An 18047-nucleotide genomic window follows, 5' to 3' on the forward strand; every position below is an offset into this window, starting at 1 on the left:
CTGAGGATTAAAACCAATTAAATCAATTTAAGTGAATCTAATGGATTTATTGTCTTTAAATACTTCTCAAAGATTGAAGTATGACAAGGCTGTGTGTCTGTATTCTGGATATTCACAAGATATAATCAGGTTTTATCGTACAAAATCCAAAACAATCGCATGAGAGATGAGATTTTTAAAAAAACAAGCTAAAAATAGATCCAAGTCCAAAATCCTGAGCTCGGTTGCCCGGTTGTCCGCCGACAGCGACAAACAACATCAAACCGTCTTCCCTCGAGTGTTTTCAATAACGCCACCTCCAAGTAAAATACTTCTGAGAGGGCTTTTCTGGCAGCGTGGATCCAGGACATCCCTCCTCCTCTTCACTCGCACAGTATGAAAAGGCTGTAAGATGAGGATACTGTACCAAAGCTACAGTGACAGCTCATGAAACATGGACACAGCAGTGTTCGTAAGGCCATGTCGTACTAAATAAGGTACAAATACGGGCATCGAGCTGGTGTTTTTAAAGCTAAAGCGAATAAAGGGACACACCCACATGCTTACATTAAAGGATACGTTCACCCAAAAATGAAAAAATTCAGTCGTGCTGATGGAAAGTCAGGTCGCTTTTGGAGCCTGACAACAAAACAGTGTCTCCAGAAGCCCTGAGATCCTAAATCGTTATTTACAACCTTTTTAAAAGGAGCAATATGTACATACGCTATGTAGTACGCTAACTAGCCAGCCCCAGTCCAAAGGTCCCGTGCGAGCAACACTCCGGCTAGCTGCATGGCTAACTGAGCTAACAAGCCAACAGTAGCTCAACAGAACACAGCTAGCAGCAGTTAGCTACTCTGGTCATGTGTTGTTTGGAGTAGGAGCTCGACAGGTGGCCAGTTCTCACATGTTGCACCTTTAAAGCTGAAATCTTCACTGTAGCCGCTAAGCTAAAGGTTTAGCGCGCACCCCGTCAAAATAAAGTCCCGTCAAATCAACATGAACCATTTTTTTTTAAACAAGTCCCCGTCTACTCCGGCTGTTCAGGAGAACGCTGCGACGCTGTTTCGCCGTGAAGCTCCAGAAATGTTTCGTGGACGACGAAGCTCCCCCCGACTTTCCATCGGCTGACTCTGTTCCTTTTTTGGGGTGAACTGGTCCTTTAAGTGGGAAAAAAAAAGAAAATCTCACTGTCTTCCAGAGTGAAAACTAAAAGTGATGACCAGTCCAACTTTAAAATGTCAAGGCGACATTTTCGGCTCAGTGCGGAGGGAGAAGCTGTGTGTGTGTCCTCACGTGTGTGTTTGGGTTGTAGAGGACATGTTGGCACATTGTGGGGAGACACTGCTGCTGTCTTATGGTTTAGTTTTTATATAAACTGATGATTAAAAGTCCTTAGGAGTGGCAGTGAGGAGGACGTGGCACCCTATTCTCCCTCTTTATGTTAAGTATTCACGTGCGGGGCGGACGCGTGAGGCAGCAGCAGAGGGGCTGTGTCACCGTCGCTAATGTGACGGCGCGCGGGGCCGGCGGCGGTGATGCGGGGCCCGGTGAGGGGGCCAAAGTCATCAATCACGCGGATCGAAACCGCAACGTTAAATCAATAGCGGCCCCCGGGAGCGATGACAGCGGAGCGTGAATCCGCCTCGGTAAAAGGCTGCGGTCTCTCGGCCATCCATCAACAAGTCCGCGCGCTGCACAGCGGCGTGTACCTGGCGGGACGGCCCGGACCGGAACACCTGTTATCCCCGGACTGTGATGCAACTTGAGATGGGAGGGGAGGGGGGGGAAGAGGGGGGGGGGGGGGGGGGGAGCGATGTCCGGTTAAAAGCGGCAGCCACGCGGAGGAGTTGCTGCGTAGCGGGGGGATTAAAGACCCCGCGCGCACCTGAGAAAAACCCCTGAACCTGACAGGAGGAAACAGCACGAGGAGAGGCATGTGCTGCTGATGAGAGTGATGGCGACAGTGATGGAGATGATAGGAAAGAGTGGCACGAGAGCACATCTGTTGAGGATCACATCTGGTCGACACGCTGGCTTGCCCCCCCTCCCATAAACACACACACACACACACACCACACACCTACTGATGGTGTATTTCGTCCCGTCACACGCGCGCCCCTCTATCCGTGATGGAGCCCGTGCAGTCGTGCGGAGCGTGCGGGTTTGTGTCTTTTCTTTTTACTCACCCCGGCTGCTGTCGCCGCCAGTCTCCGTCCGCTCGCGTGTCCTACCGTGTGATTTAACGGGAGAGAGGGCGAGCCGTGGGCGCATCCAGCCCCCACCAGCGCCATCCAGCGCTGCGGTCGCGGCACGCCGCTCTCGCGATACCACCGTGCCATCTTCCCAGCTCTCTCCCGTGGAGTGTGCGTGTGTGTGTGTGTGTGTGTGTGTGTGTGTGTGTGTGTGTGTGTGTGTGTGTGACGTAGCGGTTTTATGTTGCGGGTTTGCTCAGCCCGATGGCGCCGCCTTCCGGGCACGAGGCGAAAAGAGCGCGAGGGTGGTGATGATGTCATCCCGTGTGGTCTCACCTGTTCTGTCTCTTTCTCTCTGTTTTACTAGTAAGATTAAATAAGTGCACATCAAAGTTTTTCACTATATATATCCAACAAATCTTTATTTCTCTAAATATTTAGAGAAAGAATAGAATCTGTAACACCATGTATGGTAAATTTCACATACACAAAAGTAAATTTATCAAAATGTCCTCTAACTTTACAGGTTTCCTGTGTGAATTTAAAAAATATATTAAAACTCTCGCACTAAACTGTTAATCTGTACAAAGATCTTTTCAAAGAGGAATGATGTGTTGTTTACCTTTTTATATCTTCCATTCTTTTCTTTCCATTATATACAGTACATGTCTGGTGTTTTTGATTGTTTTTCAATAAAGTTAATTGAAAAAAGTCTCTCTCTCTTGCACATTTACCAAGAGTTCCCCTAACTTTATAGGTTTCCTGTGCAAATTTAAGGAATATATCAAAACTCTGGCACTTATTGACACTAAAACATGTAACAAAACCGTTCATCTTTTCACAGAGGAATGATGTGTTTTTATACCTTTTATTTCTTCCTTCTTTCTTTCTTTCTTATATTGTCTTATTTTTTCTGTTCCATTATATATACTACATGTCTGATGTGTTTGTATATTTGACAGTTTTTCAATAATGTTCATTAAAAACAGAAAGTCTCTTTCTCTCACACACCTCCACAGTCAGATGTAACCCACTGTCAGCGACATGTAGAGGACATCTGCTTAATTGGTATCATTGGAGATCTGCCAGTGCCAGTTTACAGTCACAGCCTGAACACATCGCTATTCATAGAGCAGGTGAGCGAGGTCATGGGGACATTGTTTAGTAGTTTGGCAGCGACTTTTAATACCAGTGGCTTATATAAATGAAAAGAAAAAGAAGAGAGCAGCATACAAGACATTTTGGAAAATATCCCTCGCTCTGCTGTCACAAGTTAGTGAGCAGATTGATGTTACTTTTAAGTTTGTATGATAAATATTAAGCTACAGCCAGCAGGTGATTAGCTCAGCATAAATAATAGAAACAGGGTGAAGCAGTTAGTCTGGCTTGGTCAATAGTCTGGAAAATTGTGCCCTTTTTATACATTTTGAAGGCTACAAACAATCAAGAAATAAGTTCGCTGTTAGCCGAGAGTTGGTTAGGTTGCTCATTACTGTGAAGTATAAAGGAAGCTACATCCAGCAGCCGCTTAGCTTAGCTTCCAATTAAGACTGTAAACAATGGGGGAAAGCCAGGATGTCCAGAGCGAACAACATCCAGGAGCAGCAACAGAAACCAGTTTGCATTTTTGCTTGTTTTTGAGTGGGATTTCTGTTAAAAGCCTGAAACCACAGGCTAAATATATTTACATGTTTTTACATAAAATCCACACTAAATAACAATTGACTATAATTGAACTATAATGTGCTTACGCGTCTTAAAAACGGTGGTCGCTAACAAGTGCCAATTTGTCCATCAGGAAAAGCCATCAATCACCAAGAGCTGAGGCAGAGCAGCTGGAGGACATTAAATGTTACCGAAATAAACAAGTGTGGTCATTTCACTTATCTCTGTAATGCAAATCAGCTGCTGCTTGTCTACCAGGAAGTGACTTGTGTTGTTGTTGTTGGTGTGACGTTACACTGATTTGGTCTATAATCTCCTATAAAACAGAAAATTGCCCTTTCTCGAGCAGACTCATCTTGTGCTGGGAGGTGGATTGGCTAGCTGCTTCCTCTTAATGCTAAGCTAAGCTAACCAGCTTCTGGCACGAGCAGACTTAATCTTCTCAACGCTTAGCAAGAAGTCTTATTTACTTTCATTGTTTTTGCTTTAATTACATGACTCAATCATAAATTAGCATCAAAATATATGTCGAACCACGGTTTTCATCAACAGATGGAGTTTGTGGTCATGGAGATGACTTATGTGTCATCATGTCATTTAGGTATGGCACTTCGGTCATGTGATAACAGGTGGTCAGACTTATATGGGCGATCCAGAGGATATTCTTGGCATCGGAGACGTGACTACAACTGAACCACGTCTATTGCAACAGAGCAAAGTTCATCAACACTGTGGTTGAAAGCTCCAGTAGGAGCTACTTCAACAGTTCTCTAGCCAGGCCGTGCACGTTAACATAAAAAAGCAAACAGACGTTCTGTAAAGGGGATCTTTATTGCATAAATACATGTTTAAGAGTGCAGAATGCTTATCTATATCTATTCACACGGGTCTCGCTTTAGCTCACAGTATGCAAAATTATAGTAAGACTCAATCATAGCTGGAAAAGATAAAGAAAGGGAGAAAAAGATAAGAAAGCACACAGAGACAGGTGGAGATACTTATCAAATTAAATCATTTTTAAATAATTTTGTTTCCATGTAGTTAAAGTACGTTTCATCATGTGTTCACAGGAGCCTCAGCAGTTCTTATAGTGTTTATGTTGTCAGTGTCTGTGGTGTAAGTCATGAACTGTGCCTCTCATGTATACACTCATGCGAGGGTGTATGTGTGTTTATAAGTTCCAGTGCATTTACTTCGATGTGTGTGTGTGTTTCAGGCGACATGTACTGTAAATCTGCTTGTGTGTGCATGCGTGTTCACAGGTCATCCGTCTCTCCGTCGAAGGGGATGTTGTCCAGGTCCATGTGGATGTTTGAGTTGTCCTCGCTGCAGATCCAGCCGATGGGCGTGCGGTTGAACGAGGGGCGTGAGCGGATGTCGGCCTGCATGCTGGGCAGAGGCTCCGGCTCCTCGGGGGTCATGTTGATCTCTGGGAGTTCGAAGGTCAGCGTCTTGGAAACCTTGTCGAAGCCGCCATATGGCAGTGCCATCCTGCGGAGAAAAGAAGAGGAAATGGGAAGCCGAGGAGAGAAAAGGTGACACCAGGACGGGCGTTTCTAACAAATAACCGCAAAGAGACATGAAACAGCCATAAAGAGATGCAAAACAACTACAAACAGAACAGACACAAAAATGACCTCAAAGACACACAAATAACTTAAGTACAATGACATACAACATGATCTCACAGAGGCACATAACAACTACAACAAGATGCAAAACAACTACAAAGAGACACAAAATAACTACAAATGCAATATGATCTCAAAGAGACATAAAACAACCACAAAGAGAAGCAAAATTACTACAGAGACACAAAAGCAAAATAAAAGAGATGCAAAATAAAATAAAAGAAATGCAAACAACTAACAAGACATGCAAAAACGGCCACAATGAGACAAAAAACAACCACAAAGAGGCAAAAAATGACGACAAAGAATGCAAAATGACTTCAAACATCATCTCTGAGTCATTTTTGTTTCTCAGAGTTTTGATTCACCAGCAAATTGTACTGTAGTTGTTTGTGTCTCTGTCAGTCTGGGTGTCTTGCTACAGTATGTAGGAGGGGCTGGTCCATTGTCTCAAATCCGTCTGGCTCATTGTTTATTGCTTATTCAGACTGATGAGTAATTACGGAGGATACAGCTGCTTTTATTCTTACAACAACCATTAACAGTACAACAGACAGACATCTACTGTCGGGCTCAAATAAGATTAATATAATTAAATCTGGTACAAAATGCTGTCTAAGTGTATCAGAACATTTATAAATGTGAGTGATGTGGTACAGACTGTGACATCTGTATCACTGCTTGCCTTCGCCAAGGAGGAAGCTGCCTTTACTGCTGGCTGTTATAGGGATGTGAACTATGCAACAATGTGAAGGTTTGCTGCTTACCATGTTTGATATCATTGTAAACTGAATATCTTTGTGCTTTAGACTAATGAAATCAGTGTGTACCTGTTGAAGCTCTTGTACAGAGGCATTTCGGCATGCATCTGGATGGGACCCGGCATGCAGGACCTCATGGTGGCTGTCAGCTCCTCGTTGCCCTTCATGGCCCGTTCCCATGGCGATACGTAGGTGCGTACATACTCCTCCTTCCTCTTCTTCCTCTCCGCCTCCTCATCCACCGGCTCCTCCACCACTGAGACGCACAGGGACAGGGAAACAACGGTAGGACCAGGCAAAATCTTAACATCCATCTCAAGACCATAAGGGACAGAAAGTGTAGCCTACCTTCTACTTTTGGCTTTGGTGGAACAGGAGGCGGGCACATCAGCAGGTTCTCAAGGTTCTGCTGGAAGACAAAAGAGGAAGATATGGTCTGATTAGTGCACACATATGCACAAAACATTTGCACGCACACACACCCTCCCTTCCTTTCCTCTTCTTCAATCCTACCTGGTTCTCGTTGGTCACAATGAACTTCTCGACTCTCTGCTGCCTCATCCTGAACATCTTGGAGCCCTTGTTATTGAGCAGGGAGAGCTCCTCCAGCATCGTGTCCTTGGGCGTCTTAATCTTGGTGCCCAGGTCAAACTCAGAGGCCTCGGGGTCTGACTCGTCATCTGACAGGAAGACGAAGAGGGAAAAATGAAGGGACTGAATATCAGACACCGGCTGGGGAATGAGTGGTGCCTTTTTGGTACAAATTCATCTTTTGAAGGAATCGTTAGACATTTGGTTTATTTGCTGAGAGTTAGATCTCGGATCAATACCACGCTCATTTCTGTACAGTAAATATAAAAACCTGATAGGAACCTACTTCTCCTTCCACCTGTCATACATGTGAACTACGGCAATATAAACGTGTGAGGTGCCGCTGACAGATAGTTGACACTGATAATGCCTGACCACAAACTCGGTCATGTGTGAAGCTTTTTCAGTTCTCCGAGTGGCAACGACGCTGTGCGCGATGTGTGAGGGAGGACTGTGAGGCACTGAGGCAACACCACGACCTTGTTAAGCATCTGAGATTTAAACACAATGCAGAATATGATGAGGTCATGCAGCGGCATTCAGACGATTTGCAAATAACAGAGGTTATTTCCACATTCTTAAAACTACAGAATGCTTTTTTATTAAAGGATAAGCTGTTTCGGAGAATGCTGCAACAATGTTTTGCTGTAAACTCAAGAAATGTGAGGCGATAATGACAGATTTCTGTGTGAACTGTTCCTTTAAGCTTTTGTACAAAGTATTGGTCTTGTATTGGCATCGGCAACACCTGGGTTTTTACTTGGTATTGGTTTGGAAAGGAAATCAACAGTATCGCACACAGCTAGTGGAACTGTTCCTTCAAAGAAAACACTTTTTTTTATTTTTTTTTTCTCATGAACAGCTGCACTTACTCGAATGAAAGAAATCTGGCTCATGAACTTTTTGTTATTAAATCTTTGGCGCAGGTGGCACACACACTCTCTGAATTGTGCTCTCATATCAGCTAAATCCATTTTGCAAATTAAACGATGGGTTTTACCTTCCACTACATGTCCGATATGGAATGAGGAATGTATACGACTGTAAAGGGAGCATTTTTTTTTTACCCTCTGGCTGCCATCCTGTCCTTGTTGTGATGAATTAAGAGCTGAAACCTGTTGTACGCCGTAAAGGATCCGTGTGTGTGTGAGACCGGGGGAGTTGTAGGGGTTACTAGGCCAAAGCAATATGGAAGAAAAGGGCGCTGGGGAATGCCACGGCAGGTTTTCTGGTAGAACTGTTTATGGAGGGAAATCCTTATAACACGCTCCCCTCTTCTCTCTCAGTGATGGAGAGATCTGATGGATTTTACTGCTCCACAGAGCTCCTCATAAAACACTCTTCTCATCCACCACATACACTCTGATATCACTCATAACACCTGGAGTCCGGCCATAAACCAGCGCACGCACGCACACACTCGCACGAACACATCTATAAAGCCGGGAGTTGGCATTGCAATGCTGCGGAGAGCTGTTAGCAGTACCTCATAAATCAGACTTGTGCAAGTAGGCGTGCGTTAAGTGTGTGTGTGTGTGTGTGAGAGAGAGAGAAAGAGAGAGAATAATTGAGGCTGCTGAGCAGAGCGAACTCTCCCATGGGGATATTGATTAGAGCGTTAATTCAGAAGAATGTGTAACTAGAGCTGGCTGCTGACTGGGAAGAAATTGGACGGACTGACAGGGGCAGGGGGTGGACAGACGGACCACATAGAGACAGACAGAGGCCTGGGACACATGACAGAACGACACAGTGGCAGGGATGATGGATATATGAGTGGGCATTAACTGGAGCTAAATAAGGGATCAGCAGGATAAGCTCCTGAATGACTGACTGACTGAAAACAAACCGGTGGAAAGATACAGATGTGGCTGCAGCTGTGACAGCAGGAGTGGTAGAGTGGTAGCAGTGAGACAACAAAGGACACAAATGGAGGAAGACATAATCAGATTGTTGACAGACACATGCAGAGACAGAGCACGCTCAAGTTGCAGATTGCATGCATGTTTTGCTGCGAATAGAAAACACAGCATATTACAACAAGGCTAAACGTCCTCAGCTATGCTAGTAGGTCAACAACCAACATCAAAGAATCAGTGCCGACTGTTTCGTCTCCTCATGTCGCCTGAGACTCGGCCAGAAAGATGCACCTGAACACACCGCAAAGACTACAGCTGACGCCAATCGCGTGAGAGGAAATACCTCTCCACGCCACCAGGTGGCAATAGTCTGTATTCGTCTCTTTCAAAGGGAAACCGTTGTTATGATAAAACGGCGTTTTTTGCGAACTTGCGACAACAAGACGCTGGCTCTAGACCTGAGCCACAGCCGCCCCTAAACTTCAGACATTAGTGTTGTCAAATTATTGATTCTTGAATATTTGCAGTGGTTTCATTCACTCATTTTCAGCAGTATCGATATAGTGGCACAAGCAGTGCCTTCTCGCTGTCAGTGAGTTGACACACACATTACTTGTAAGTTAGTAGTTCATAAAGGTCGACTCTGGTGGGACTCGAACCCACAACCTTTGAATCGCTTCTCCTTTGTTTAACTAGAAGTCCAATGCGCTATCCGTTGCGCCACAGAGCCTACTGCTGTAGGCCGGTGGGAGCCTTAAAGTACGGCCGAGGCAGGTGGGAACGCAATAAAACTTTAAAAAAATATATTATTATTATTTTCTTTTACTTATTTATCGTTATCGTTTTAACCTACTAAATCGCTGATCATTTTAGTTTAAAGTTTCTTAAATTCTGTTTAAACTATTTCCAGTGGTGAAGGAAGTAACCATGTTTTTTGCTTAAATCAAGGCACTGTAACAGGAATGTAATATTAATGTTGGGAGTTTGATACAGAACAATGCATTTGATTTATAAACTCATAATGTTTTGCATGTAGTATTAGAATATTAGAAATACTCAAGTGAAGTATAAGTACCTTAAAATTTATCAATTTTCACCACTGACTACACTTTTTATGTCTCTGCTGTTTCATTTAATGGAAATATTGTAGATGTCTGCTGCATCATCGTGCACACATTTCACCTAAATTCAGCCTGACTTATCTAATTATTTATTATTGTACATTTAATCAGGAAGTCCCACTGGGATAAAACAAAAAAATCTCATTTATAAGAGAGACATAGCAGCCGTACTTATTAAAATTCAACACACATACAGCGTGATTTCTAAAAAATCCAAGAGAAAACAGAAGAACAGCTGTCAGCTATTAAAGAAACTTTGGGAACTCTCAAATTCAAATTATCGCTCTGAGTTTGAACAGCAAGAATTTTAACAGATGGTGAAAATGTGAGAGTGAAATTCATTAAAGTCATTGGTACTGCTTTCCAACAGTAAACAAAAAGAAGTATATCGTGCACAGGAAGTGAAATTAAATAAAATAAAGGAAGACTTGCAGCCATATGTAGCTGCTTAACACAAACACCACTGCAATTAAAATACAACATAAATAGATGAGACATAAATAGACCACATTAGTACTGATATAAATACATATTTCTCACGTCTTCACCAGTTGCATTGACTCCCTGTCCGTCGCTGCTTACACCCAGCTTCACACAAATATAGCAGCAGCTGAATCACCGTCTGGTATTTTGTTGCCTCTTAATGGTGACAGATTTGTGGCTGCTCTGCCATCTGATAATGACCCGTATCCCTGCAGGAGATGCCCCATGCATGTAAGATATTCTGTTTCCAGCTTGGAATAAACGTGCGTTCTTATCAAATCGTAGTATCATCAGACCACACGCAACGATTTACACCCACGCAGATCAATTTAAAACACACAGACAGCGTGGAGCAAAACTTACAAATGGATTTGACATTTACTGGGCTGGATAATCAGATCACACGGGAGATACAGGAAGGTCTTCGAGGAATGTGGATGAAGATAACCGGCTCGATGTTTCATGTTTTTGCGTGTGGTGTGTGAATATGTGATTGTGTGCCGGTTGTATGTGTGTGAGTGTGTGTTTTACCATTCTGGGAGATGTTGGACAGGTCGGTGATGATCCTGTTGGCCTTCCTTTTATGAGCAGGAGCTGTAGTTGGCAGAGACATGGCTAAAGGAGAGAACAAAGAAATGATGACTTAATGATAATAATAATAATCACAATCATCAGCTCCAATTACCAATTTTCACACAGAGAGAACAATAAATATACAGTTTAAAAAGAAAACTCAGGGTCCACTAACTAGCTTTTTTCTGGATCTTTCAGTTGCATCTCATGGACTAGATCAGCAGATGAAGTTAGCTTCCGATTCATCGCCATCGTTGAAGTACGAATTTTTATCTTTATTTATTTGTTGTAGCGTCAATTCATAACAAAAGTTATCTCATGACACTTTCCAAACTGAGCAGGTCTAAACCATACCCCTTTAAATTATTTATTTACGGAGACCCAACATTTCCCCCAAGAGCAAGCACTTGGCATCAGTGGCGAGAAAACACTGCCTTCCAACAGGCAGAAACCTCGGAGCAGAACCGGACTCCTAACCCTAACCCTAATCAAAAATGACCTTTCATGCTCAACAGACACATAAATGTTTCAATAAATGTTTTGATTTATTTAAATTATTGAACATTGGATCAAATGACACCAGTGTGTGTAACGTAAATGGCTTCGACCCTTTGCTCTGCAGTGTTTGGTGTCCGGTTCAGACTTCACAGTATTGTTGTTCTGATGGCCACTGTGTCATAGGCAGTTGTAAAGTCATAAATCCTTGCCGTGACCTGGCCAAGGGACATGAGAGACTACGACCAATCATAGCTTGCTGTCTTTCACAACACGTGTGATGTCAGGACGTCATGTGGTGTATCAGGTGCGGCACCAGCAACAAACAGCAGACAAAGTTAGCAACTAGACAGTCTCAGAACTCATTGGCTATCGTCTGATGAAGGTTTAGCCTCTGGGGGCAACGGCTGATGTTTCGGGGCTTCCAGTGTGTCAGCATATATCCTGATAAAGGATATCCAGGCACCGATCACTGTTAACAGCCCCATGAAGAATGGAGTTGAGGGGGGACAAATCTCTAGAAACAGATGTATGCGAGAGCTTAGCAAGTAGCTTGTACAGCAATATAGCCTGAAAAAAACGCTATGTAGACATGGATACTAAGTGTTGTTTTTTCAGGAGATGTGTCCTTCCAAGAAAAACAACGATATCCTGATTGACAGAGGCCGTGGCATTGACTTGTCAAGCACAAGGCAGTCACGCCCTAAAACTTACCCTGCTTTATTGTCTATTTCACCCTAAATGGGACCATAATTTACAAAATGAACATCATGCTGTATTGAAGAAGACTTGAAACTAATGATTGAGACCATAAACTCATTAGGAAACTGTTTATTGGGGTAATAAACCAAGTGAGAAGGAGGGTGGTTTTCTCATAAGCTTACATACGATCGAGCTTCTTTTTGAAACCAGTGGAATCGCCCCCAGCTGGCCAAAAAAGCTGAGCTGAGTGCAGTTTTAATGCACTTCAGCCCCTATATGGCCAAAAAAACTCAACAAATCAAGACAATCAATCAATAAATTAGCAGTGGAGTAGTAATAAATCACTCTTGGTAATCTCGCTTTAGTTTTTGCTCGTCCAGAGATTCAAAGTGAGACAATAAAAACATTTTGTTGGGGAAATCAGCAATAAATACACCAGCCATATGTCACATTCTCAGTGTTGTAAACATTTTAAATGTTTTGAATAGGCAGGTGCACTCATTTTCATGACTACATACATGTTTTATGTAGTACACTTGCTTAAACATATTGAGTCTGTCAAGGGTCTGGCAAGGAGCGTGACAGATATAGCAACAAGACACTGACAGGCAGTGAAATATGATACAAAAGTGTTGAACTTTTCCATAAACATTTCACGAGAAAGTCTAAAGTGATTTCTGAGCTCTATTCGTGTATGATGAAGTCGCACATCACGTCCTAAATCCAAGCGAGCTCCAGCAGACCCTCTCTGCGTTCCCTAATTCAGTTAAAGCACACTTTAAACATCGTGTATAGCCGGCCACATTCCCCCCGAGGCCACTAATTCCCAGCGGCAGCTCGTGTCTCTCTTGACTAACCGCTCAGATGGGGGCCGGCAGTATGTCGCTGTCTATTGCACAGGTCGAAAGCAATTATGTAAGGCTGGAGGTGAGTCCCCAGTACAAGAGAAAAAAAGCCGCAGGGCCCGTCCACAGGGAGACAGTTAATGTAATTGCTTTTCATCCGCTGTAATTGAAGCTCATTTCCTAGTCTGGGATTCGCTCCTGTGTGAGCTATTTTTATGAACACATGTTCTATAGCACTGAGTAGGAGTGTCATCGGCAGCTACACATTCAAGAGCACCACACACACACACACACACACACACACACATACACACACACACACGTACACGTCGATGTTGCCAACAGGGCACTACATGTCTCCACTATCTAAGAGGGGACCTCTGTTTCTGCTCATTTAAAAAAAATAAAAATAGGATAGAAAAGCTTCTTTGGTGATTTCAGGTATTTTTTGTTGAAATGCAACATGGAGGAGCAGCGCGAGGGCCTGGGTCCTGTTACTCCCTGAGTGAAAAGGCGCTCCTGTCCGTCCCCGGCCTGTTTTAGCTCCAGATAAATCTCGAGGGGACAGCTGGGGAGGAAGGGCATCAGTAAGCACATTCCCAAATACACACATACAGTACATGTATACCCACGGACTAAAAACTCCACCGCAGAAGGCCACATTCCTCACCTACCACAGTCAGTGTTAGGTAAGAGCTGGTGGAGGAAGAGGAAAGTCATGCACCAGCTGGCTCTTCAGATCCAGACTCGGTTTAATTGATTTTTTTAATAATTGCAATTAATTTGACTCAAGAAATTGCAAATCTGTGATGTTAAACTGTCAAACTATGTATGAGGTGAAGCCTTTCTTGACTTCTTGTGACTTTAAACAGTCACTTATGAAAACGAAGTTGGCCTTCTGCTTCTGATTCCCTCATTAATTAATTAATCCATTCGCAGAAGCCTCCACAGGCCACAGATAGGGGCTTCCCCTCCTGACCACATGAATCAAATTTAAGTATAACTGTATCCTCGTGCTTAATAAGGCTCAAGAATTATTTGACAACTCTCTGACCATCAGCGCCAGATAATCCACAAACACTCGAGGCATGTGCGAGAGAGATTTCTCTGGGTTTCACAGATGCCGTCACACAGCGTCTTACCTAAGAACCAGGTTTCCACGGGGAGGTCCCGGAAGGTCCCAAAACAGGTGTGGGTCACAAGGAGAGGAATATAGATTCCCAGGTAGGTTTGTGTCCCAGAGCTTGTATTGTACTGCCTGCCCTCCTCTTTGCCCCGGAGAGAGTGAAACCCTATCAGCAGGGCTGCTCCAGTGCTATGGACCTGGTCTGGGGGGGGGTGGGGTGAATTGAGTAGGGAGGTAGAGAGAGAGGTGGGTGTGGTGTTTTGACTTGTCAGGTTGGTAAGATCAGTGATAATCAAGGAACCTAAAAAAAAAGGAGGAAGGGTCATTACATCATCGACTCATGTTTTGGTGCCAGGCTGTATGGAAGTCTATGGGAGGTGCGTGGAGAAACACACTAAGCCCAACGTATCTACTGTACGTCGTATGACTTCAGAAAATGAAAGAACACACTTCAGAGAGTAGGTTAACAACTGACTTTTGTCAAGTCCGACCAAATATAGCTGATGAGACTGCAACTACACTGCGAACAGGAGCCTTTCCCAAACGAAATAGAGGGATGGACATCGTGTCGCTAAAAAAAATCTGTGGTTAATCTACTCTCTGATGTGTGTTCTTTCATTTTCTGGAAGCATTTCTTCACCAGAAGTCATGCGACGTTGGGTTTTAGTGTGTTTCTCCTTGTATCTCCCATAGACTTCAATACAGGATGATAAGGATATTTTTTTAATCCATCAACTTTATCCACCCAATAGTCAGAATAATAAATGTGCAGTGTGAGTTTTTGCAAACCATGCATATGACATAACTTCACATTTCCTATGTTGTGACTTTATGTTTCTTTAGGTTTGGTTGTGACAGTGCTGTACTTATGGTTTTTTCACTCTTACAAATGTTGAAACACTGTCTCAAACTGCAGTCACTGGCTTGGCTGCCTTGTCGCCTAACTCCACCACCATCCCCTCCACCTCCAGATATGTCAGTCAGGTCATAAACATGCAATGTAAATACATACCTGTGATATCATACGTATGATTTTACTCAAGTTGAATCACGTTACAAACTTTTCTGATGTCAGCGGGGCCAAAAGTCAACTCCTTGATTGTGAATAGTAGGGAACTATTTAGTGAGCTATCAATAAAGAAGTATGGGACAAAATCAGGATCGGAGCTTTTAAACTGTCGACTGAAAGCGAAATGTGAGAATAGGTTCATCTTGTTTACCCTCCTGTTTCAGTGAGGCTTAAGCAGAGGATAATCTCCTTTGGGAAATAGTTACAAGTTTAGGTTTCCAATTCACAAAGATCACATTTAGTCCTCAGACGAGACTTTGATGCCAGATGCTAGCGAAAAGACAACGATCAGCCTGATGATTTTCGTGAATTCATTCTCCCCATCCCTCTCAACTGCACGAGAACAGGAGCTTTTGATAACATGACAAACATCACAAGAGAATAGAAAGCATCTCTCCAGCAGTCCCTGTGTTCCTCTGTCACTCTGTTTTACGTGCCTGAGGCTATTTTGGCTTTTGTTGATGTGTCTTCCTCCCCCTCTCATAGTCTCTTTATAAATCCGCCTCCAAATGACAGACCTTTGGGTATGATTTGCAGCTTCATGCCTCGTTTGTGCCCGGCAGCAGTTACACCTGTATTATCATGTCAGTCACAGTTCCTCGTCAGTCCTCTGCCTCTTAAATCCAACCAGAGGTTTTTGTTAGTCACTGATGGATTTTTGGCTTTTCTGTGCTGGTGCAAAAAAAAAAGCTGCAAGGTGCTTCATATTTCTGTACTGTGTCACTTTGAGTTGTGTATGCTAACATTTGCTATTTAGCTTTGAAATTAGCAAAGCAAAAAGGAGTTGTAGTGTTGTTCCCGTCCTTAGAGCCATGCTGGGTCATGTGGTAGTCCTGAAATTGGATGGGCCAGGTGGCCTTGATACAGATGAGTGTGTAGCTGGGTTATAAATCCATCAGGGAATCTAACTCCCATTTCGAAGGTTTATTACCGAGCTGGTTGGTTATTACAAATTACCTTCTTTTAATACTTTATTACAGCCGAGCAGATCAGTTAGCAATGAATCAGAAGACATTAAAAGAAACTCGTGTTTTTGATCGATCCAAATGAGAGTGAGCATGTCCATTAATTGTCCATCATCTGACCTGCCCCTAAACCCTGACCCTTGACCCCAAACACTCGACTCTGTCGACCCAGAAACGCGGCGTGAGGAAAGAGCCTCTTTGGCTGAGCAGCGGGTGGAGACAGGATGTACGAGGTAGCTCTTCCCCTCCGCTCTCAATCACATTGTAAAAAAGCCATCAGAATTAAGAGTTTAGCACCGGGCCAAATAGCTGGAGATTAACGGCTCCAAAAATAGGTGAAATGGGCTGTGTGTGTGTGTGTGTGTGTGTGTGCAACTGAGCGAGAGAGGTATTAACAGAGAAGAGGAGAGAGACAGAAAGGGGGAGAATCGTAGAACTAATTTGGTAATTTGGCCGAGAGTTAAAAGAGCCACTTCAGTCATTACTATAAGTGCAGTTACAGCTTTTATATATTTCTAAAATCCAGTGACCTAGTTTGTTGAAAAGTGAATATGCTGCACACTGCAGGGATTTGTGTGTATGTGTGTGTGTGTCGCGCCTTCCACTAGCACAGCGGCTAGGCTTACCAGCAGACCTGCACACGACTAAAGTTAGCAGCTAAAGTTAGCCCCGACCGTCACCTGATCCCAGTCAAGGGTCGAAGGTTAGATCTCTTTCTGTGGGCCGTGGTTGGGTTTCAAAGCGCCAAGGCCATCAGGTGTCTGTCATTAAACTGAAAATCTGCTCTAAAATGTTGGCCAACAGTCGTACAAGGACATTTGTACATGGGACATGCATGTATTTGAAATGATTTTCTATCTTCTCATTGAGCTTGATTACCAAATACACTGTGTGTTCACAGCCAGGATCTAGAAAACTTTATTTTACGGGGCACTATGTAGTTTTGGAGAGGAAATTCAAACTCAGAATTTTAATATTTACAATATTAATGAGGTAATAATACAAACTCAGAAATATTTATTTTTTCTATAACTGAATAAAGAAGCTGTTCTCAGAAGAAAATAAGGTCCCCAGAACACTGTTTGAAGCCAGAAAGGTGGCAGGGTCCGCCACATATAAACAAAGTAAAACAGTATGAAACTGTGTTGTCCTTTAAGATCAGTTTGTTTATTCAGTCGTAGAAAAGAAGAAAGTTTGTTTATGTGGTTTTTGATTAAGATCTTTCTCTTTTTCCCCAAAACTACATACTGCTCCTTTAAGGTCGAAAGACATAAGATATAAAATGGAAACCAGACGTTTTTCCCTGTTACGCTAAAGGTTACTTCATTGCAGGATCTGTGATGAGACGAGAAAGGAGACCATAAACTGGTGGTGCAACATGACTGCATGACAAGTCCTACAGTGCCTCCATGTGGTGAAAGCTTAAAAAAAACATTTTCTTGAAGCCTAAATTATTGCTTTTGAAGGCTGCGCATTTGATCTCAAAACTGCCTAAATCCTAAGAGAGCGATTAAGCCGTTAGACTCGTCAGAAAATGCCTGAAAAAGAGAAAAAAGCTTAAATGGGGAGGAAGGAGATACTGAGGCCCGGTGTGGGAGCGGGTGATGACGCGGGTGACACAGGAAGAAACAGAATGACAGCTGATGTGAGTCATGTCTATTTTTATTCAGACTCCCAGTCTCTGTGGAAAAGAATCACAGCTATACAGACGCGTTATACCTCTCCTGTTTCATATCAACAGATCAGAAGTGTACAAGTGTACTGTAAAAGGCTTCCCTCCTTGGTGGGCCTATGAAAATCTACATAAAACAAAGCACACACTGCTGCAGAGTGCAACTAAAAAAGACACTCAGAATCATCAAACACAAATATTCAGAATATATACTATATCAGAGGAGGAACTACAGTAGTAGTAGCTACTTTAAAGCTGCTGTAAGCGCTATTTTCTTATTAAAATAATTGTTTAATAGCTCTTTATTCCAACAGT

At 43.2% G+C, this 18047-nt stretch overlaps 1 protein-coding gene and 1 non-coding gene across 2 annotated transcripts; both read right to left on the minus strand.

The window, feature by feature from the left end:
- Nucleotides 1-5095: 5095 nt before the first annotated feature.
- On the minus strand, nt 5096-10898 carry myoz1b (myozenin 1b). The gene is made up of 5 exons (XM_073490321.1): nt 10817-10898; nt 6745-6911; nt 6580-6640; nt 6301-6487; nt 5096-5330 (listed from the first exon to the last, which is right to left on the minus strand). Exons 1-5 carry the CDS (start codon nt 10896-10898, stop codon nt 5096-5098), a joined length of 732 nt encoding a protein of 243 aa, XP_073346422.1.
- On the minus strand, nt 9320-9411 carry trnar-ucu (transfer RNA arginine (anticodon UCU)). Its single transcript is given in 2 exon segments — nt 9320-9355; nt 9375-9411. It is a non-coding gene; the product is annotated as a tRNA-Arg (tRNA).
- Nucleotides 10899-18047: the final 7149 nt, after the last annotated feature.

This window comes from Pagrus major, chromosome 20 (assembly GCF_040436345.1).
Source record: "Pagrus major chromosome 20, Pma_NU_1.0".
NCBI classification, from domain to species: Eukaryota; Metazoa; Chordata; class Actinopteri; order Spariformes; family Sparidae; genus Pagrus; species Pagrus major.